Below are 22,888 nucleotides of genomic sequence, written 5' to 3'. Positions count from 1 at the left end.
AAAATATAATTTAAATTAATTTAAATACATTCTAGTATTCTAGTGAAATTAAACATTTCAAATTTAATTTTATCAAAAGTTTAAATAAAAGACACTTGTTTAATACGATTTACCCATACTAATTTTATTGACCATTGTTCACTTATTTGTTCCGTATGTATTCACTTGAAATTTTCCAATAACACAATTATTAAGTTTAATGGTTTTATTATTGTCAGTTTTTAACATTAAGTTTAAATATTTAGAAATAATAATTTTTTTAAAATTTTATTTTTATTATGTTAAAAATAATAAATATTTTCTACGTTTTAAAATTTAAATTCATTCTTAAAAATTAAAATTATCAAAATGGTAAACTTTTCCAACACGTGCTGCTCACCTCCCAAACAAGGACAACCTTATGATTGATATCAAAAACCAAATGAAATTTCCTCCGCAGGGGTAGATATACAAATGAAAGCCCAAGAGACTACAGATTGAGTCGCGGATTAATTAATGCCTAAATGTCTTCAATCCTTAGTCAAACCCTGGAAAAAAACAAATGGAACCAAGATTATCGGGTGTGGTAAAGAATACGGTGTACCCCATTTAAAACGCAAGTGTTAATTTTAGGAGCTCAGTCTCTGATTAAATAAAGGGCAATCCCTAGAAGGTCTCACCGTAGTCGTGGATGCACGGGATCCGAGCACCCTCTGTTCGGACGAAGAGAGCGACACCAGCTAGGCATGTCGTTTCAAATCCCGAAATTGGACTCATTTGTCCCCCCAAAGTTCAAGAAAACGACAAAACCAGCCATCCCTATCTCCCAGATTTCAGTTGGTGACGTGGCATTAACCGGCAGAAAAAACAGTTAGCTCCTCTCGGAAGAGAGAGAGAGGGAGAGAGAGGCCCTTTTCGCGTGTTCACAATTTTCGAACAACGCTCTGCGAATTGGAGCTGAGTAAAAACCCAAGTCATTGTCTCCCAACGACGGTAACTCCAAATCGCAACCCCTGGTTAGGCCAATTTCCTTCACCGCGGTTTCAACGACCCTGAGTTCTTCCATAACGGTTAGGTTTTCACGATTTCTGAGGATTCGTTACAATGTTGCTACTTTTGATTCCCGCTGCGTCGTTTTGTCCCACATTTGAGGCGTTGGAGGTGCTTTGCTAGAGATAATCCGAGTAATTCCAAGGTTTCGTGGGATTCGAGGTGGGGAACGAATTTTCTAGGGTTTAGATAACCGGAGGAAAATTTCTCTGCCGTTTTATGAAGCTGGGGGTGTCGTTGAGCTATGGGGTAGATAAAAGTAGCTCATTTTTATCCATTTGAATGCGCTGAATCCGTTTTGATGGGGAGAGGTTGGACATTGCTCTATGGTATATGTTTTGTTTTGGGTTGTTGTTGTGGTTCAAATGGGTATTGGGTCCATTCTTGGGAATCACTTGTTATTGCAACTTGAATGGCTGATCCTCAGAAAACTGCTCCTGGCGAGAGGGATATCGAGCAGGTTCTGTTATTGCTTTCTTTACTTTCTTTATGTTTTGTAATGATTAGTGTAAGAAAATAGTGACTTGAAAGCACTCCATTTGCTTATCTGTTTGTACCATTCACCGTAGTTTTTATTTCTTTGTTGTTATGTTCTTGCTCAGCTAATATATTTTAATGGGGGTGAATAATAGTTTATACTAGTTCTTCTTTTCTAAAATGAGGAGTTGTTGAAGATGGAAGCAGGGTCTTCCCTTGTGCTATGGAGTTTTGAAGTCATGGGATTATCTTCTTATATGGATAACTAAATTTTTTGTTCACTTTATAGGCAATTACATCTCTTAAGAAAGGTTCATATCTGTTGAAGTACGGGCGAAGAGGGAAGCCGAAGTTCTGCCCATTTAGGCTTTCCAATGTAAGTTGTTATTGCTATTTCTCCAAGACATGAATCTAGCTCAGTTTTTTGTTTCAATTAGAAGTTTATACCATTTGTACAAAACAAAGTTCGTAAGATATTGAAGACATTAACAGTTTAATAATGGAAGGTGATCAACACAACAATAATTAGGCCATTTTATAGAAATGATGACAGCTAAATCATGATAGTAGAGTAAAACCAGTAGTTGAAATGTTGAATATATAGTCCAGTAGTGAACGGTAATTTAGGAACATGTGAGTTTTGTTTCTATATATAGCATGCAAGTTATGCTTGAGAAGAACGATCAACAGCGTTGTCTTTAGATGCATCATATCTGCAATGTTGAAATACGGAACTATTCTGTATTATTCTGATTTTATCCTAATCCATTCACATATTAGTTCTACACATCTGAAGCATTGTGGTTTCCAAATAAATTTAGAATGTAAAAGAAAGAAAATTAGCATGTTATGTTCTGTTCTATTCAATGCTTTTGGTTTTGGTTTCAGGATGAGTCTCTACTTTTATGGTACTCTGGCAAGGAAGAGAAACAACTTAAGCTCAGTACTGTTTCAAAGATCATTCCTGGGCAGCGTACTGTAAGTTTGTAGAAAAGCCTATAGACTATTTTCTCTGGTTAATTCTGAGTGCTGTGATTGCAACTTCAATGATGTGCCTATATCTTAGCACAATATTTTGTTCTTGAGGGATTTTGCACTTTATTCTTTGTATTTGTAGGCTTAGTTGGAAAAATACATATGTTTAACTGATCCTGTTTTATTTTTGCCGTCACCTTGCTGCTCAGTACTCATTATTTTGATTTGGTGTTATCATCCAGGCAATATTTCATCGGTATCCTCGGCCTGAAAAGGAATATCAGTCATTTTCTCTTATATACAATGATAGGTCCTTGGATTTGGTGCGTTCTCTTTCTGCATAATTGTTATGCGAATTAAACCTACTAGCCCTATAATGAAGATTGTCTCAATTTTTTTCTTCTCTTACTCTCCTGGTTATGAAAAAGGCTACTCTGATAGTTTTAAAGTAGTGCATTGGATAAGATAGTGGAATTTATACCTTGTAGACTTCATGATATGACTCATTGCCATTCTATGTATAGATATGCAAGGACAAAGATGAAGCTGAGATCTGGTTTGTTGGTCTTAAGGCTTTAGTTGCCCGAGGTAACAGTCGCAAGTGGAGATTTGAATCAAGAACTGACAGTCTGTGTTCTGATAGTCCAAAATCTGGCACACAAAGATCCACTCCGTCATTTTCACCATTTGTATGTAACAATTTCCTTCATCTTCTGTTGTTTCATACAATTCAGATAAACTATTAGACATTGACAGTTTGCTATGTTTTTCAATCTTTCTAATTTAAACAACAGGAGCCTGGAGATACGGGCAGTGGTTCTTTTGATCTGCAAAATAAATGGGTAAAGGCTTTCTCTGAAATAATTTCCTACACTGCAGCCAGCAAAAGTCCCAGTCATACTGAATCAACTGCGAATTGCTCTTTATCCTCTGGGTCCGTGGATAACTCTAGCAATCGAAATTCTGCATCTGAGGCATTTCGAGTTAGTTTATCTAGTGCTGTAAGTTCGTCCAGCCAGGGTTCTTATCCTGAAGATTTTGATGCCCTGGGTGATGTTTTTATTTGGGGAGAAGGTCTTGGCAATGGAATTCTTGGTGGTGGTGTCCATAGAGTTGGAACCTTATCTTGTTCTGAAATGGATGCATTCCTCCCCAAGGCATTGGAATCAAAAGTAGTTCTAGATGTTCATAGTATTGGTTGTGGGTACAGACATGCTGTTCTAGTTACTAAGCAGGGAGAGATATTTAGTTGGGGGGAGGAGTCAGGAGGTAGGCTTGGACATGGTGTAGAAGTGGATGTTTTTCACCCTAAACTCATTGACACTCTTAGTGGCATGAATATTGAGTTAGTAGCATGTGGAGAATATCATACTTGTGCTGTTACTTATTCTGGGGATCTTTATACATGGGGTGATGGTGTTCACAATTCTGGCTTGCTTGGACATGGAAATGAAGTCAGTCACTGGATTCCTAAGAAAGTAAGTGGTAACTTGGAGGGTTTACGTGTATCATATGTGTCCTGTGGACCTTGGCACACTGCTATTGTTACATCAGCTGGGCAGTTGTTCACATTTGGCGATGGAACTTTTGGTGCCTTAGGCCTTGGAGATCATAGGAGCACAAATATTCCTCGGGAAGTAGACACTTTGAAAGGGTTGAGAATAACCAAGGTTGCCTGTGGTGTTTGGCACACTGCTGCAGTTGTTGAGGTGATGAATGAATCTGTGGAATCTTCTACACACTCATCTAGTGGAAGACTCTTCACCTGGGGTGATGGAGATAAAGGCCAACTTGGACATGGTGATAGGGAACCTAGACTAGCTCCTGATTGTGTAATTGCATTGAGTACTGAAAACATTTGCCGAGTGGCTTGTGGTGACAGTCTTACAATTGCTTTGACAACATCAGGACATGTATATTCAATGGGAAGTACAGCTTATGGACAACTTGGTTGTCCTGCAGCTGATGGAAAAGTCCCAACACGCGTTAGAGATAAAATTGCTGACAGTTTCATAGAAGATATTGCGTGTGGTTCATATCATGTTGCAGCCCTGACTTCCAAGGCAGAGGTTTACACATGGGGAAAGGGTTTGAATGGGCAATTGGGTCATGGAGACAATGATCACAAGAATAAACCCACACTTGTTGAGTTTTTGAAAGATAAGCAAGTGAAAAGTGTTGTTTGTGGTTCAAACTTTACTGCTGTTGTATGTCTTCATAAATGGATACCAAGTCTTGATCATTCTGCATGTTGTGGTTGTCGTAATCCATTTAATTTCAGAAGAAAGCGTCATAATTGTTACAACTGTGGACTTGTGTTTTGCAAATCATGCACCAGCAAGAAATCTATAAAAGCTTCCCTTGCTCCCAATTCCAACAAGCCATACCGGGTTTGTGATGATTGTTATCTTAAACTTAAGAAAGCTGCTGAATCAGGACCGGTGGTTCAAACTCCTAGCTTGAGATGTGTAAGTTTGCAAGACAGTAGAGCCACTAAAACACAGGGAACACTTTTAAGACTTTCATCTCTTGGATCTATTGGTCAAGCAGAAAGCAGTCAACCGAAGCTTCCAGATTCACATGATAGCCATCTTTTCCCAGCTTTGAACGGAAAATTACAGATGGGGGGGTTTGCTTCTTCAAAATCAGCAAATTCTAATTCTAGGGATTCTAAGAAACACCTTTCAGTTTCTGAGCCTGCTGCAAGAATATCTTGTCAATCAGCATCTCCAGTTTCATCAAAGTCAAGTCCAAGACAATCTTATGAATATGTCAATGACGATTTAAAACACAGAAATGATATTCTAAGTCAAGAAGTTTTAAGTTTAAAGACACAGGTAAGGTTGATCAAATATATCTGATTCATACGTGTATCTATCATTGTAGAGAACCTTGCTTAATCCTAATGAAAGTATAATATGATAGATATGTTCCATTGTTGTGGTTAACTTTGTCTTCGAATTTGGTATCCCTCCTTCATGCTTATGTTCTTTCCCACCTAAAACAGTTTGAAAGGGGCTTTTCATGTCACATGTATGTACTCTATGTAAGTAATATTGATCTTTCTGGGAGTGATGCTTGGCAATTTTGTTTTCATGAAATTGTTGACTAACATCTAGAAAATTGCATATCTCTCATTGTTAAAATATTGTTTTTGAATAAAAGAAGAAATTGCTTAAAATGTGAACCAGCTAATTAGAGTTTGGAGGATAAGGGTGAACTTTAACATCAAAAAGGAAAAAATGAAAAAAACTTCTAAGATGGAAAGTTCTGCAAATATTGTATCATTTGAACTTTATCATGAAAAGCATTCCATATATTGCACTATTTGCATCAATTGTTTGCAATGCATTTTGATTTATTAGTTTGTATTCACTGCTCAGATTTGGGTAGAACCTATAGTCATGTAAGATAATTGAACTAAAAATTATCCAATAACTAAATTGAAGTTATTATAGTTTTTAACTTTCTAATATTGTTTTGACTATTTGTTTAGGAACTATAAAGTTATAAATATTTGAAGTATACTCATCTCAAAGCTGATCAAATATACTGGTTAGGTTGAAGATCTTACTCATAAGTCAAAGAGTCTTGAGGCTGAACTTGAGAGAACGTCAAAGCATTTGAAGGAAGTGACTGCAGTAGCTGCAGATGAAGCTGGAAAGTGTAAATCTGCAAAAGAGGTTATAAAGTCATTGACTGTACAGGTTGGGTATTCTATCCTAAGGGTTTTTTTTTTTCTCTCTTCTAATTTTTATTCTCTATATTTGCAAGCATTGTTGAGGTTTGTTAATTTGCTCTATGGATTATGTAAGTTTTGCTTGCAAGGGCAGATCTAGAGCTAAAAATCTTTGGGGGATCATATCTTGGGAATGAGAATAAATGAACTAATATAGGACCTTGGGTGAAATAACCAAAACTAGGGAACCAGTTACATTGAATTTTACTTTGTGTTCAATATAAAAGGCAATTTGTGCATGTCACAACTTTCTTTCTGAGGGGCGATCATGTGGTATCTACTGCATATTTCTACAGTATGATGAACTGGTTAATGCACATGGTAAGTAGCAGGTCTTTAGATTTGATGTTTAAAACATTCCAGCTTTGGAACAAAAGATTGATATAAACAGATGGGATAGAAGATGAATACTTAATAAATCTACACAACTTAAATCATCATACTGTAGAAATATTGATATAAATAGATGGAATAGAAGACGAATACTTATTACATCTACACAACTTAAATCATATTTTGGATAAAATCTCTTGATGAAAATGAATTCAGTAACCAAGCCGACTATTTGATTGTGTGCAATAAATGCTGTTAATTTGTACCCCATCAGTAGGTGAAAATTACCCGCACTCAGCACCATCTCTATGTTTGGATCGAGAGAATGAAGATAAGGAAGAAAGAAAACTTAAAAAATTTGAAATTTTCTCATTTCAATGAAGAGTAGGGAAGAAAGAGAACTCCATAACCCAAAAACAAAAAAATCAAAATTTTCTATGTCAATTTTTTAAAATATCTCTCCTTTCTTGTGTTCTTTCCTCCCATACAACTGAAATTCACCACGAAAAGTGTACAGTTAGTGTTGTCTTTGCTGACAAATGCCTAAATTACAGTTTACCTGTTGAAGGATTTAAGAAAAAAAAATGGGGGTAAACTAATTTTTTATCATTAGAATTGGGACATAACAAATCCATGATATATTTCTTTTGGTTTGTGGCAATCAAGAGATGCAGGATTAGGTGATTGCTATTGAAGTTGACCATTCCTGTGCTTTAGCCATTGATCAATTATTTCCCGTGGATGTTAAATTGTGTTACAGTTGAAGGAAATGGTGCAAAGACTGCCAGAAGGACATAACGCTGACTCCAGTGCAGAGTCCTGTGCTGAAACCACTAATAGTATTCTAAATCAGTCCATAGATGAAATCCATTTAACAAACACTCTCACCCCCAAAAATGAAGGCAGCAGCAATGTAGCAAATCAGATATTACCTAATGGTGTAAGAACACAAAGTGGAAAGGCAGAGTGGGTGGTGCAAGATGAACCAGGTGTGTACGTAAGTTTGTCATCCCTGTCATGTGGTGGTAATGAGCTTAAGCGTGTTCGCTTCAGGTACTTATTCTTTGCTATCCTCTAATTACTATATGTATCAAAACTTCATCACATTTGTATATTGACTGTAGGTTTTATTCTAAAATTTTATGCCCAATGTTAGAATAAATTCTGTCATGAAATAATAAGAGTAATTACAGAATAGTTTATGAACACAGAATCTCCCCATAGATGAGAAGTGACTCTGCTTGGTTACAAGACCGATTTGTTATTGTAGGATTTTCTCTTTTGACATGAGTACTTTTATCACTACTTTCAACTCAAGCACAATGGATGATGTTGAGATCCTCTGTCAACTACAAAATTTGGCTAAAATTATAGCTTATAAAGTTTAAGGCAATTTTTACTTTCATGAGCTAGCTTCTGAGGTTGAGTTGGGCCAAACTCAAATTCGAGATGGTATCAAAGCCTATTATAGATATGATATTGAGCCATCCTCGACTGTCTAAAAATATTAGAAAACTAGCCCCTCAAATTTTTCTATTGCAGTCAACCTGATCCTGTGGTTTTTTCAGTGCAACCTAATTGGGCCTGCAGTTTTTTTGGTGCAATATAAAAAAATATCATTCCTACAATCTCCATATTAAAGTTGTCTAATCCTGGGCATGAAAGAAGCATGTTAAGATCTCACATTAAGTGTAGACATGGCCAAAGTAGAACTTTTATAAATGTTAAGAAAATAGTTACTTTACAAGATAGCTTTTAGAGTTGAGTAAGGCCAAAACCCAGAGATGATGGCGATCAAACTATTCAAAGTACTTTTCCAACCACCTTGCATGCCATATCCTTCTTTTTTACCCTTTTTATCTGTTGCTGTTTCCTTACCAAATCTGAAACTCATCTTATTATAGGATAGATTTAACAGGTCAGCACATACATCTAGTTCCACTTAAAGCTGACTCCATAAAAGCAACATAAAATACAATTAGGGCAGGTTGATGTGGGGGCTATAAGCTTGTGTCACTTAGCGTTCAATCATGCAGCTTTCTGGTAGTTCAACTTGTATTGTTGTCTCATAAGAAGACTATTAGCAAATTGTTCCAATGAACACTTGCAGCATAACAACTTAAGTATCAAAACTGTCTATATCCTTGGGCCAGAGTTTGCCAATTCTATCGCAATACTTTTATGATGGATTTGATACTTTCAAGTTTCAATACACTTATGACTAGTTGTCTGCCCTAGACCAAAACAACGGAACAGAGGCATGTTGCTTTGTATATACTTCTAAGATAGATAAATCATAATATTGCTGATAGATATTCTTTACTTACTTAGTTAGTTTGTTACATCAATTAGTTAGTGGAATAATTGGTTGCTTTAAGGCAAGCTACCTATAAATAAGAAAAGTTGTTGAGAGGGACCTTTGACTTGGGAGGTGCAGTCCCTCGAAGAACTGCAGTCCCTCGAAGAACTGCAGTACTCTAACTTTGAATCGGGGATTATTTGTATCTTTTCTTAATAAGATACCTAATTTCTATCAGTTGCCTTTTGCTTGAGTTTTATCTTCCAAATTCAATTTTAAAAATTTAGAGATTTTGAAATGTTGTTGACTAAAATATATTCATTTGCAACCCTTATGTCATATTAATCTATTATTTTGCAATGGCCAAATTCAAATAATTTACTGGCTAGACCTCTAGCAAATGCTTATTTCAAAACGAATTGATAATTCATGCAAGGAAAAGGGACTTACCTGTACAGTTATCCTGTAATTGTATTGACAAAAATTAGCTGTTAAAAATTCAGATATTACCAAGTTCACACACACAGGTATATCATAATTTACAAGTCCTATTTAACCCTTGAATCCCTTAGTAAATGACGATAAGAAGCTGCTGACCAAAATTTATTTTGTTCCTTGCAAAGTTGAAAAGTATTGATTCTCATGCTAAGTGCACAACCTTTCTATTTTAGTGGTTGAAATCAAATTATCAATCAAGGAAATAGTTTCAAGTGGGTATAGAACAATATATGAAAAATATGTATCAATTGTGGCTTGATCCTTGACTTGATATGGTAGCCTAATGTCCTCGCCAAAGTCAAGGACTGAGGGGAAAGCACATGTCTGATTCACCCCCTCCCTTGCTAGCTATATGAATGTGTAGGTGTGTAGCCCAAAAACAAAAGAAAAAGGAAAATCTAGTGCTTTCATTTAAAATTGTGATGGATGTTTAAGAATATTTTCTTTCTCTGTTAATTTGGTGATAGGATACTTAACTCAAATTATCAATTGTTTTAACAGTAGAAGGCATTTCACCGAAGAACAAGCTGAAAAGTGGTGGGCTGAAAATGGAACCAAAATATTGGAGCGGCACAATATAGTTGCTTTATAGAAAGCAAGTGAATGTATTCCCTTGAGTAAAAAAGTGAACCTTCTTCTGTGACCCTGTGGAAACAGTAAATTCTTTTCCCTTCTCCCTCTTCCAAAATTAACAAGGATCTTTTGTCCAAAATGGACAGGTAGGATATGAAATTATGGGAAAAAACCACAGTAGGAAGGAAACTTATTACTTTCCAGAAAAGTGCTACTAAACCCCGCTTCCCAAAAAAAATAGCGGAGGAAAATTTTCCTTACTGTACTCACTGACGACGAGTGCGGTGCAATTCAGCTGTGTCTCTCTCTCTCTTTTTTGTACAACAGTGAAAGTGCTTGTATGTTTTACTTGCAGCTGAGTTCTTTTGTTCAGTTTCTTTTCATTTATTGTATAGCTACTTTTCTTGCCAACCTAGTGATTTCTTGCTGTGCATTTTATCATTTTGCTTACTCCATTCGGCACATAGCGTAGCACCGCACTCCACTTTACATCCATGGCTGTACGAACGTTTAATTGTGGTCATTTTCACCATTTCGATTTGCAATAGCTTTGCATGCATAGTCTTGCATTCTGCTTCTATGCCGTCGTTTTATAGCCTAAAAGGATTTTATCGTGAATCTAAAGTAAAAAGGTACGCGGATAGTGTTTTTTTTTTTTTTTTTTGTCAACTGGATGGTGTTTAAATTTGACTAGCCATCCTCAGTAACGAGGATTTGGACATTTTGTAGTTCATTTTTCAAGCCCTATCATTAGTTTTGTTTAAATTTGACTTGCTACCATTAGTTTTGTTTTTTCATCCATCCAACACCATTTTTTGGGGTAAATTCCTTGGAAGAGTCTGAAAACTTATTAGATGCGCCATGTTGATTAGCATCCGTTCTAAATCTTGCAGAGAAAAAATGTTCTTACTGGGAAAAGTGGGGAAAAAATGGTGATGAATACTCAAGTGCATCTTTCATTACGGCCTCAAGTTTCGTAAGAAGGTAGCAAAACTATCTCCCAAGATCGGGCACTCCAAAATAATAATTTTCTCCCTCAAGTTCCTTGCCCTGAACTTCTCCACTTCGCTCACCTTTGTCCCTTAGGATTTGCTCTGTATTGTATCCCGCTGCTTGCCAGGAAATTCTAAGGCTTCATTGGTTTTGATCGCATTCCTCTTCTCAACGCTGAAGTCCTAAAGCTTTGGTTCAAGTTCTCCAATTTTGGGGAAGCATTCTTGAGTGAAAAGAAGACTAAACAAAAGGACTGGATACCATAAATAACCATCAAAACTTATAAATGGGTGTGTAGGTTCCAAAGCGTTAAGAATTAGTGACTCAAGTGAAGCTGTCAGGGTTTTCTAGCATTGATAGGTGGATGGAAGCTCACGAAAACGCTATTTTTTAAAGATAAATTAAGCTTTTTATATTATGTTCAAAATAATGAAAGTGCTTAAAGAGTAGTGATACTTGAAATATGCTCGCAGAAGGTGGTAAGAAAGGAACGAAACTCAATGCAATGAAGACCAAATAAAAATGAAATAAAGGAACAATGAAACTTGAAGCAATGAAGACAAAGGAGAAAAATGAAAAGCTGATAAAAGACCAAGGGCCGAGTTAACTCACCTATTTTAGAAAGTAATTAATAATTATTATATTATTTTTTATAATATTTTATTTAAATAAATTAAATAATATATTTTAAATATAAAAATATTTTAAAAAATAAAAAAATATTTATTCAATACATTAAAATTTTATCATTAAAAATAATATCAAATATAATTATATTAAAAAAATTATAAAATAAAATAAAATTTAACTTTTGCATTTGTTTAATTTATTTAATTAAATTTAATATATTACGTTAATAATTTATGAATTTAATTAAAATTTAGTAATACATATTTTTTTAACTATACAATAATTAAATAATAAAATATTATTTTTTAAATACTATTTAATAGTTATTTAATAATTAATTAATTATTTAATATTATAGTGTAGTTAATTTTACGTATATTTATTAGTTCAAAATAATAAATTAATGCCACAAACACCTGATTTAACTTAGAGCTTAAAGTCTCTGTTGAAAAGGAAGAGAAGTGTGATAGTCATCATAAATAAAGTGAGTAAGATCTTTACAATCATGAAAACAACTATAAATACTACTCAATCTTCTTCTACTGAAATTTCTGCTATCCTCTTAAACTCACCAATGTCCTTACCAAAAAACTGTATTTGAATAGTTACGGACAAAATAGAAAATCTAATTGTATATACATATGTTCCTGAAGATGCAAAAGTCCATGAATCCATAGCTCCTTTATTAAGCCCGTACAATGTGTTTAGAAGAAAAAAATCTCCTCTTGCCAACAGGATAAACTTACTGATTCTTAGAAAACAATCTCCTATTAAAGAATATGTCTAGTCTACTAGAATAGACCAGTGTAAATTACCAGCCACTTCAAAAGAACAGTACATCAACCTTAAAATTTCTAAAACATTCATTGACTACTGAAAAACTGAAGGATATATTATTCTTCACTTTAGAGCAATTAGATTAATCTTATCATTACATGGTAGGAAAAATCTTCTTATCACTGCCAAAATTGCCCTCCTTGACACAACTTATATTCATTATGAGCATGCTGTCATTGCCACTTTGCTAACCACCCTTCATGTTGGAAGCGTGGTCCTGTCAATCTTCCCAAACTACAATGTTGCTTTGAAAGATAAAACTCTTCCAACCAGGTTGAAGGTTCAAATTCAGATTACTGGAGTAGAGCAAATTGAAGAAGCTCTGTCGGTTACACTCCATTATCAAATGATTTATAGGCTATCATGCACATGATCTTCCTCTTCTAGGAATGAATAATGACAATCTTTTTTTCATTGCTAATAGGAATGAAGATGATGTTCCTTCTATCATCCAAATTCCTAGACAGATTCCTAGGAAAGAACTCTTCAAATTGATCCTACTTGAATGGACAACTAATTATGAAAAAATTTGAAAGAACAACAAGTCAATCCAATCTTCTGAAGTTACTTTTAGGAGATATGTTGATGGTGGTGTCCGGATAATCTTTAAAAGACCAGAAGATGATCTCAGCCTGTCCACTAACTGTTTTCAATCTATGATGATCACTCCAGTAACTGGAGAAGATAAAATTCCAGTATACAGCTTCAAACTAGATGGGTCTGCCATCTTTTCTGATAAATTTGATGGTCACTTCATGTGGGATGTTGATCCTTCAATATTTGATCTTGAATGTGATTGCTGGATGCACTCTGGTAATACATCCATATTTGATCACCTGGCCTCCTCTACCAGGACTTTGTAATTCTTTCGTCTCTCTTCCTGAAAAAGTTTAGAATCCTATTTCTTGCATGATGTTTTCTAGATATGATGAAGAATTTTCTTTTCTTGAAAGGAAAGTAGATCCTGTCACTAAGGTCAACACTAGACCTTTAGTGATTCCTTTTGAAGTCCAACCAGATGGAGTTCTAAAAGCTCTATCCCAAGCTGAAGAAGTTCTTAACTGGCATACTAAGAATTCTTTGGTCCAAAATAAGCTTTTAAGAAAAATGGATGGAAAAATAGATCAGATCGCTGATTCCATCCACAAAAATGATGAAATACTCCAATACTTATCTGAAAAGCTCATAAAGTATTACAAAGAATCTCAAAAGCAGATTGCTAGATTGAAATTGGACATTTCAAAGTTAACTGAAGAAAAGGTTGTATTCGCAGGAAAATACCACAAGAAAGACAAATAAATCGGGAGATTAAAGGAGCAGATCAAAGAAATGGATGAGATAATCTCAATCAAACAACAGAATAGAGAACATGAAATAAATCGTTTCTTTATACCACCTCTTGTGCAGTAAAGTTATTATTCTCCTTTCAGTCCATCTCCTTTTTATTCTAGGAAAACATTTACAGCCTGTTCATACTCTCTTCCTTCAGTATACAGGCCAAAACCTGAGCCTATTCCTAAAAGCTCAAAAGGAAAAGGAAAGATGAGTATCTCTTCTTCTGATACTATCAAAACAAAAGATTTAGATTCCTCAGAAGAGGATCAATCTCCTCCAAAGAAATCTTTAAAAACTATTCCAGAAAAAACCCCTTTTCAAGGATTAGTGACTGAGAGAGAAAATAGTACTAATGAATCTGATTCCAGTTTATCTTAAGAAGAAACAATTAGAGAATCGTCTGAAGTTTCCAATTTTGATGATTCCCAAAGCAATTCAGAAATATCCAAAGAATCATCTGAAATAATTTCAACAGAAACATCAGAAGCATTAGAAAATGATTTCACTGACATTACTAGGATGATGATGGTCCATACAGCTGAATCCAGTAATTTTAAAGGATCTTTTATGATTCTCAAGAAAATGAAGAAGAAGAAGTTAACAAGAAGGAAAAAAAAAAGGATCTAAACTTAATGGAGGTCCTTATTTTACTCTCGATGATGTTTCTTCTCAACATTGGAGAAAGTGACTACTTGATTTTGTTGCATATGCTGATCCATAGAAAGTCATTGAAAAATTTTGTTGTAGAATGATTGGTTCCTTAAAAGAATGGTACCACAATCTTGGAAGTGTGAAACAAGACCACTTTCACCAATTGGCCAATACACGCTCAGTTCTTGGAGCAATTCACCAAGAATTTGTGGGAGATACAGATCTTTATGATAAAAAAGTCAGGCATGATTATTTTGAAATGAAGTGTTACTCGTTGAAGAAAAGTCATTTGAATAAGCATTATAAGAGAATGGTAGAAAGTTTCTATCTCCTTAATGGATACAATGATACCAGTCTCAAAAACACTTATGTTGCTTCTCTTCCCGAAGAATTACAACATGAAATTCACAAGGTGATTACTGCTCAAGGGAGAGACTTAACCAACTTAAGTCTTGGACAAATCCACCAGATGACTATAGAAGCTCTTGACAAACTTTGTAGACAACATTTGTTCTTCATAGATGTTATGAATCAAAGATCAAAATTCACTAAAGCATGCAAGAAAAATTATCTTAAAATTGGGTGCAAAGACAAGAAGTGTGTCTGTTCATCCAAAAAGAAAGGAAAGATAAAGAAGTTCTCAAAGAAAAAGAAAAAGAAAAAGAATATAAATTTTTTTAAGAAGAAATCTAAAAAAGGGAAAAACAAAGGCACCAGATGTTTTATATGTGGAAAGAAAGGGCATTTTGCAAAAAAATGTCCTAACAAAGATTCTATAGCTCAAAATCTGATAAATTCATTAGATCTTATTGAAGGAGACATTGAATCAGAATACTCTAAGCAAAAAAAAGTTGATCAAGACACAATTTTTGCAGTACAAAATTTCTCTGATGATTCCTCTGACTCAGCTGACAAAGAAAGTGATTTCATTCCACTTTATTCTGCCCAAGAAGTTGAGAGTCTCACTCAAACTCCCTCACAACCTTATGTTGAAGTCCAAGTTCTCTCTTCAAAGTTTGCTACTCCAAAAAAAGGTTATTGCTTATATGGATACTGGAGTTCAAAGAACGATGATGAATCCAAATATTCTTCCTAAAAAAATTTGGAAGAAAGATCCATCTTTTTTTGTAGCTGCTGATGGAAAACTCTTCAAAACTGATCTAGTCTTAAAAATGCCCATTGGAATTAAATTTTTCCCAGATTATATAGTTTGGATGAAAGTTATAGGAAGTCATCTACCCAACAAAGGTATTCTCCTTGGCATGGATGCCTACTACCTTGCTGAAAAACTTCAAATTCTTCCGAAAGGGATCAAATTCAAAAGAAACTTTAAGCCTTATACTGATATCTTGAATCTTTATTCCCTTGAAGAATGTCCAGAAGAATATGTTGAAATCAAAGGAAAACTCAAAAAATTATGTGCTGAAGGCTATGAGAATTTTTCTCATCTAAATCCTATTTGGCACAATCCAGAATTTTTTATTCTGCTTCCTTTTAAACTCAATGAAGATATCAATCCTACCAAAGCTACTCATCCTGGAATGGGTCCTAGTGATCTTCAACTAGCTAGACAAGAATGTAGTGAACTCTTGAGACAAGGATTGATTGAGCCTACAAAGTCTAAATGGGAATGCCAAGCATTTTATGTAGAGAAAAGATCAGAAAGACTGAGAGGAAAAAAGAGGTTAGTTATTGATTACAAACCCTTGAACCATTTCCTCAAAGACAATAAATTTCCTATTCCAAAGACTTCATCTCTTCATACTCTGATTAAAGAAGCCGTGATCTTTTCAAAGTTTGATTTGAAATCTGGTTTCTGGCAACTTGGGATTGATCTAGCAGATCGATACAAAATTGCTTTCTGCATTTTCAATGCTCAATATCAATGGAAAGTACTTCCATTTGGTCTAAAGGTTGCACCCTCACTTTTTCAAAAGGTCATGACAAGAATCTTTGAGCCTATTCTAGACAATATTCTCATCTATATAGATGATGTTCTTCTATTTTCAAAGGATAAAGAATCTTATAAGGTTCTTTTAAACAAATTCTTTGAACTTGCTGATCTTCATAGAATCATGCTGTCTGAAAAGAATATACAATTAGCTCAAACCCAGATAGATTTTCTGAGAATGTATTTTTCTCAAGAAAATTACCAACCTCAACCTCATATTACTAAAGAACTACTTAATTTTCCTGATGAAAATTTTTCTATAAAATAGATTCAATAATTTTTAGGGGTCTTGAATTACATTAGGGATTTTATCCCTAATGCTGCAAAATATACAAGTTCTCTATCAAAACTCTTAAGGAAAAATTCTCTATCATGGGGTCTAGAACAAATTGAAGTTGTTCATCATCTAAAATAGATAGCTCAGAATCCTCCGCCATTAAAGATCCCTGGAGAAGGAAAAAGGATTCTACAAATTGATGCCAGTTATCATTATTGAAGAGCTGTCTTATTGGAAGAAATAGAAGGAAAAAAGGCTTACTGTAGACATGCCAGTGGACAATTTAAAGAATTAGAGAAGTATTATCATACCACTTACAAGGAAGCTTTGGCGGTGAAAAATAGAATTCAAAAATTTGATTTTCATTTAAGAGAACATAATTTTGAAGTTCAAATGAATAATTCCTCTTTTCCTGCACTCCTTGAATTCAAGAATAAGATGCCTCTTGATCCTCAAATTCTTAGACTAAAGAATTGGTTTTTCAGGTATGATTTTACTGTCAAATACATCAAAGGAGAAAAGAACATAGTCCCAGATCTGTTATCTCGTCCAAAAAAGCCTATCTCCATTGTTACTTCTGTACAAACCTATCCATTGATATTCTCACTCAATAATGCAGAAGCCAGTTCTAGCCATAGTCCTTCTCACATGTTTCCATCAGATTTTAGAACTGATGACTTTATCACTCCAGAATACATAAAAGATTTTGGCTGCAATCATATGTTCCATTATCTGGCACTTTCTCTTCATAATCATGGAGTCAAACCAAAACCTTCCTGGTTTCATCCAGATGCTCCTTATCTAAATATCTTTACTCTGTTAATGGAAATTTCAATGATTGAAGAAGACCTCTGGTACTTGTGGTGTGTTTCTCTCCTGTTTCATTATCATATAGTCTTTACCAATTTCAAAATGTTTGAGTTTCTTAATAATTCCCAAAATGAGTCATCCCTCTTATGGAATTATTAACATTGTATCAACTCATTCCTTATTGGAAAAAGGATTTCCAAACAGAAATGGAGAGGTTATTCATTTGGTAACCGTCTGAGTTCCCAAGAAATGTTATTGTAGTAATCATTCATAGGCCTTACTTTGAACATCCAACTTCTAAATTACTTTATACCCAGAATCAAGTCAAATTTTGGAATACATATGGAAGTATAAAGGATGTATCTGAACCAGAAACACCACCTTTTCACCAGGCAGATTTAATTACTCATCTCCATGTAATCAATGGAGCTTAAGAAGAAATGACTAAAGTAAATTTCACTTGTTCAAATCTGAAACCTATGGATATCATTTTCCCTCCAGATCCTTATGATGATAACATGTGGAATAAGATTCAACAAGTGGTTTCACCTCTTGTCTCATCTAGTCTTGGTTTTGGAAATTGGGAAAGAGAAGCACATGTCATTATTCGTGATGAAGCTGAATCATCACCAACTGATACAGTGATGGAGTCTCAGGATCCTTTTCAATCAGTAATAGATCAAGAAGGATGGGGAACTAATGACGATCCAAATCTCTCTCCTAGTTATGAGCCTATCTTCAATGATTGAAGAATCTCTAATAAAGCAACTTTATGTATTCTGTCTTTAAGTGTGACTCATATGTATTAAAAGTTTTATGTTTTGTTTATATATATATATATATATATATATATATATATATATATATATATAATGATCTTTTGTGTTTCTAGAGCATGCAAATATCTTAGAATCATCATATCATGATTCTTTTTATATAGTACATCTACATTAAAAAAGAAATTCATTACTCATTTACTCAATGTTCTTTGTTCACTAAGAGAGACACTTAATGACTATTCTTGATTTTTTAAGTAGTTCTTAATGTTATAGTGCTAGAGTTTATTATTAGATTCTTTTTCTATCATTTGACAATAAGCAGATTGATCATGTTGTCATATCTTTATAAGCGACATGTTCTCTTTTTGACTCATTAGAACATTGATGATAGAGTAACTAAAATATCAACAAGTTGATTCTCCTCATGAAAAATGTGCTGAAAAGTGATTTCATCAAGATATTCCCTCAATTCCTTGATGAAAGCTTAATAAGAAATTAATTTTGCATCTTGAGTACCTCGTTCCCTTTTCAAGTTATGGATGACTAAGGTTGAGTCATCATATACCTCAAGAACTTTTGTAAATACCACATTTTATCTTAGAGTAGGTTTTCTTTTATATTAAATTTTTCTAAAAGAGATTAAAACAAGTTGTGTTTTCTTCAAAAGCAAAAGTGTTCTCAACAAATAAGAAAACTTGTATTTAACTTCCAAAATGAGATTAAACTTTACAAAAATTGTTGAAAGTATAAAGAAGTTTATGGTACAGAATAATTTAACATTTTATGAGACAAATACAAATATTTACTTTGGATAAATTCTCATTTAAATTAAACAATAATACTGGTAAATTAAATTTATATTATATTTTTTAGTTCTTATTTTTTTAATTAGAGAAGTTTTTGGAGGTATCTCATTTTTATAAGCCTCGTAATTGTTTGTTTGTTTTTTTAAAATGAACATTCTATTTGTTAATTTTTATTATATTCTAATATTATTTCTTAATTTTCATTTTAAACTTAATTTTATTAAAATTTTAAATATTATTGTACTATATCCACTTAAAGATATTTTTACGATAAAATTAAGTTTTAAGATTATTGCAATCTTAACAAATAGTACTTTAAATTGAACTTTCAAATTTTAACATACTAATTCAATATAAATTAAGAGTTTAGAGTTTTAATATTTTGTCAATTAATTTATTAACTTACATTGTTTTATAACATGAAAATATTAAAATAAGAATTCAAATATTATATGGGAGAATTGAAAATAATAATAATAATAATTGTAAGCGTTATATGAAAATATATCTTTTCTTCTCTTTATTAAAGAATAATAACAATCATAAAAATAATAATATTACATATATTTTAAATTTACAATGATTTATTTATTTGTATGAACAATAATAATATATATTACTTCTTTTTTAAGTCATGAAATGTTTTGCAAAAGTATATATATATATATATATATATATATATATATATATATATATATATATATAATTGTTTAGTTGTTAGCATTTTTACGGTTTTTCTTACCTTAAGCCACACTGATACATTGTTCACATGTTATTTTAAAAATTAAAATTTTGGTTTAAGTTTTAGCTTTAGATTGCTAAGCACACGACAAACCCTAGAGTAGTTCATTCTAGAATTATTGTTTAAATAATTAAACTGCTGTAGACAATTTTTTTACAAGTTTTTTTTTTTATTATTGTAGTACTATATTTTCTTATTCTTTAAGTACCAGAGTATAAATATGTTTGAATATATAACTTAATTAAGTACTTATTTAATATATTTTTAAAAATTTATATAATACATTTAATCATCAAATTTATTCAAAGATAATATAAGAACTTATCAAAATAAAAAAAATTATAAATTATTTATAAATCTTCTAAATATCCTTAATTCATATTTTAAACGTTGAAAGTATTTTTTTTTAAGTGCTTTAAATTGATGTTTACTAAAGTCTTAACATTACAAAATTTTTCAAGTGTTGAAATTAAATTTGTATATCAAATTTATTAAAAGATAATATAAGAACTTATTAAAATAAAATAAAAAATTATGAAAATTATAAAAAACTATCCTTAATTAATTCATATTGGCTTCTCTTCAAAATTAAACAAATTACAAATCCCATTCTAGTTCGTGTGTGTGTATGGTAGGCTATCACGCCAGTGTCCGTTATTGCAACGTACACAGGTCCCCTCTCATAATTGTACTTTTAACCATTTTAGTCCACATATAGGCAAGTGGGGAATTTTGGGATTTCCCTTTGCTAACGAAGAAATAAAAATAGTGCAATGAAATTATAAAGGTGTTGTTATTATTTGAATTTTTTTAAAATATATAAAATTAGATGCACTCTAATTTATTTTTTTGTTTTATTTTTAACATTTAGAGTCCCATTTTATTTTCTTTATGTAGGAAATACAAATCATTATTTGAAAACTTTATTCTAATTTATTTCATTGTGTTTCATATACCTTTTAATATTCAAACAAAGTTAGACATCCTCAATAGTTTAATTAAGAAAACTAAAGCAATTGCTAACAATAAGTGTTGTAAAAATACTATTTCTCAAGATAAAATTTAATTAAATTTTATAGTTTTATATCATAATTTATATTTGATCCCGGCCTTTGTTTTAATTAATAATAGTAAGTCCTCATAATATTTTAATGTTTAAAATCAAATTTTTATTCAAAATTTCATCCAATATTGTAAGTAAAATTTGATGTGATCATATTAATTTGTATAAATTGATAAATAAAAAAATACGAAATATTTAAAATAAAAAAGTCAAAACTATCTTATGCTACACTTCATATATCTTGCCTTTCATTTTTATATTAAGTTTATACATTTTCAATATACACGGATGACACAATACATGTTTTAATTATATTTTTATTAATTATTAATAAAATAGAGAGACTTTACAATAAATAAAATAAAATATAAACAATTAAAATTAAAGGATCAAAATTACATATAAACTAATAAAATTAGAATGTTAATATAGTTTTGTAGATTGTTTGTATATCCGATGAATATAGGAAGGCTAATAGGTGTGTTAATTTCTTTTGTTTTTTGGTTCGCTATGAATCTTTTGGGTATAAACTTTTGAATTTTTCCTTTATGCAACTTGTTTCTCTCCTTTGTGGGAATGACTACGGAGCTAGTTTACCTACGATGATTGATTAGATTTTCTGTTCATTTAGTCGTTAAGCCCCATTGAATATAATAAAAAAAATTTAAAATATAATTAAATTCAAATTATAATGACAAAAATGTGCTTGGCACAAAAAATATGAAAAAAATATTATTCTGACATTATTAAAAGAACAAAACGAAGCCCATTTTATTTAACCTGAAAAGTCAAGATACGATTAAAATAACATTAATGAAGAAAAAGTTAAATAGATCACGACTAATCACTTTGTTTAATATGAATATGTGCCCAAATGGTCTTTGTAGTTTCTGAAACAAATCGACCTCAACAGTACTGCTAATCCAACCACGTTCACATAAGCAACCCATGATCTTCGCATAAAGGGGGGATAAAAAAATGAAAAACAAAGGAAAAAAATGCCCTCAATTTTTCATTTTAGATTTCACCTTGACCTTCAATAACTTCGTTTTTCTTATTTTATATTGCCTATTGCCTCCAAGGAAGCAAGAGAAACTAAAGAAAGAGTCCAGATTGCAACAAAGCATAGTAATTAGCAGTTTCATCTTCAAGCTCCCACAACCCATCACATATAGAAGAAAACATGTCTCCACCGTTAAACCCGTCTTCACCAAAATCAAGTAACCCTTCTACTCTGTTTGGAATCCCAAGCTCATCATCAGAAGCTTCTAAAAGGTGTCTCATGACCCTCTCTTTATCATCATCCTTCACGGTGTCATTAGAATGATGAGTGGTGCAGGTTGAAGATTTCTCTAAACTATTGGGTGTCGAGGTGGTGGTGAGTTTGTGTTCTTGGGTCAAAAGGGTATCTGAATCTGAGGCACAGTTGGTGATTTCTTGTTGGAGGGTTGTGATGAAAGGAGAGAGGTCTTGGGTGGAGTCCTCTAATTCCTCTGATTCAAGAAGAGAGAGTATGTTGTTGTATGGTTTGTGCCTCTTAGACGGCTCTTTTTCATGACAAATATTTTGTGCATCTTCTGTCACTTGAGGTTCTTCTCTAGGCCTCTTTGGCACCACAGTTTCCTCCATTTAATTAATTTCCTAAAAAAATACTAAGAAAAAGAAGAACTGGGTGAGGTGATGTAAAGTGAGAAGCGAGGATGATAGAATGTGAAGAAGAGTGCGATGAGAGAGATGAGGGTAGAAAGGGTTATATATAGAGGGAGGGAGAGAGCAAGTTCCGGAGTTTGAGGTCAAAACAAGTTAAAAGATAAAGCAATTGGAGAGTATTAACGGGGAAACTTTCCTTGGAAACTCTGGGAGAAAACATATTAATATATATATTTATTATGTTTTACCAAACTTTGTCCAAAAAAATTGTTTAATAAACATAAAGAAAGGAGGAAGGGAAAATTGTGGGACATGGGTTTGATCTGCATGTGGGAAATGATTGTTGCACGGCACTTCTTTTATGTTACACTTTATTTGTTTGAGTAAAATGAAAGGATAGACTAACTTCCATTTTTCTGTCAATTTTTAAAAAGGAATTCT

At 32.8% G+C, this 22,888-nt stretch overlaps 2 protein-coding genes across 2 annotated transcripts; one reads left to right on the top strand and one right to left on the bottom strand.

The window, feature by feature from the left end:
* Positions 1 to 853: 853 nt before the first annotated feature.
* On the top strand, positions 854 to 10,194 carry LOC113857822 (PH, RCC1 and FYVE domains-containing protein 1-like). The gene is made up of 9 exons (XM_027490044.1): positions 854 to 1,489; positions 1,796 to 1,882; positions 2,395 to 2,484; positions 2,724 to 2,804; positions 3,006 to 3,190; positions 3,281 to 5,318; positions 6,042 to 6,188; positions 7,314 to 7,606; positions 9,852 to 10,194. The coding sequence occupies exons 1-9, from the start codon at positions 1,442 to 1,444 to the stop codon at positions 9,940 to 9,942; spliced, it is 3,060 nt and encodes a 1,019-aa protein (XP_027345845.1). The 5' UTR covers positions 854 to 1,441; the 3' UTR covers positions 9,943 to 10,194.
* Positions 10,195 to 21,611: 11,417 nt separating this feature from the next.
* LOC113858783 lies at positions 21,612 to 22,600 on the bottom strand. The gene has a single exon (XM_027491535.1). It carries the CDS (start codon positions 22,424 to 22,426, stop codon positions 21,893 to 21,895), a length of 534 nt encoding a protein of 177 aa, XP_027347336.1. The 5' UTR covers positions 22,427 to 22,600; the 3' UTR covers positions 21,612 to 21,892.
* Between the last annotated feature and the right edge of the window lie 288 nt (positions 22,601 to 22,888).

The sequence above is a fragment of the Abrus precatorius genome, unplaced genomic scaffold (genome assembly GCF_003935025.1).
Source record: "Abrus precatorius isolate BTA unplaced genomic scaffold, Abrus_2018 Scaffold2, whole genome shotgun sequence".
NCBI classification, from domain to species: domain Eukaryota; kingdom Viridiplantae; phylum Streptophyta; class Magnoliopsida; order Fabales; family Fabaceae; genus Abrus; species Abrus precatorius.
This window is presented reverse-complemented; position numbering and strand designations above follow the sequence as displayed.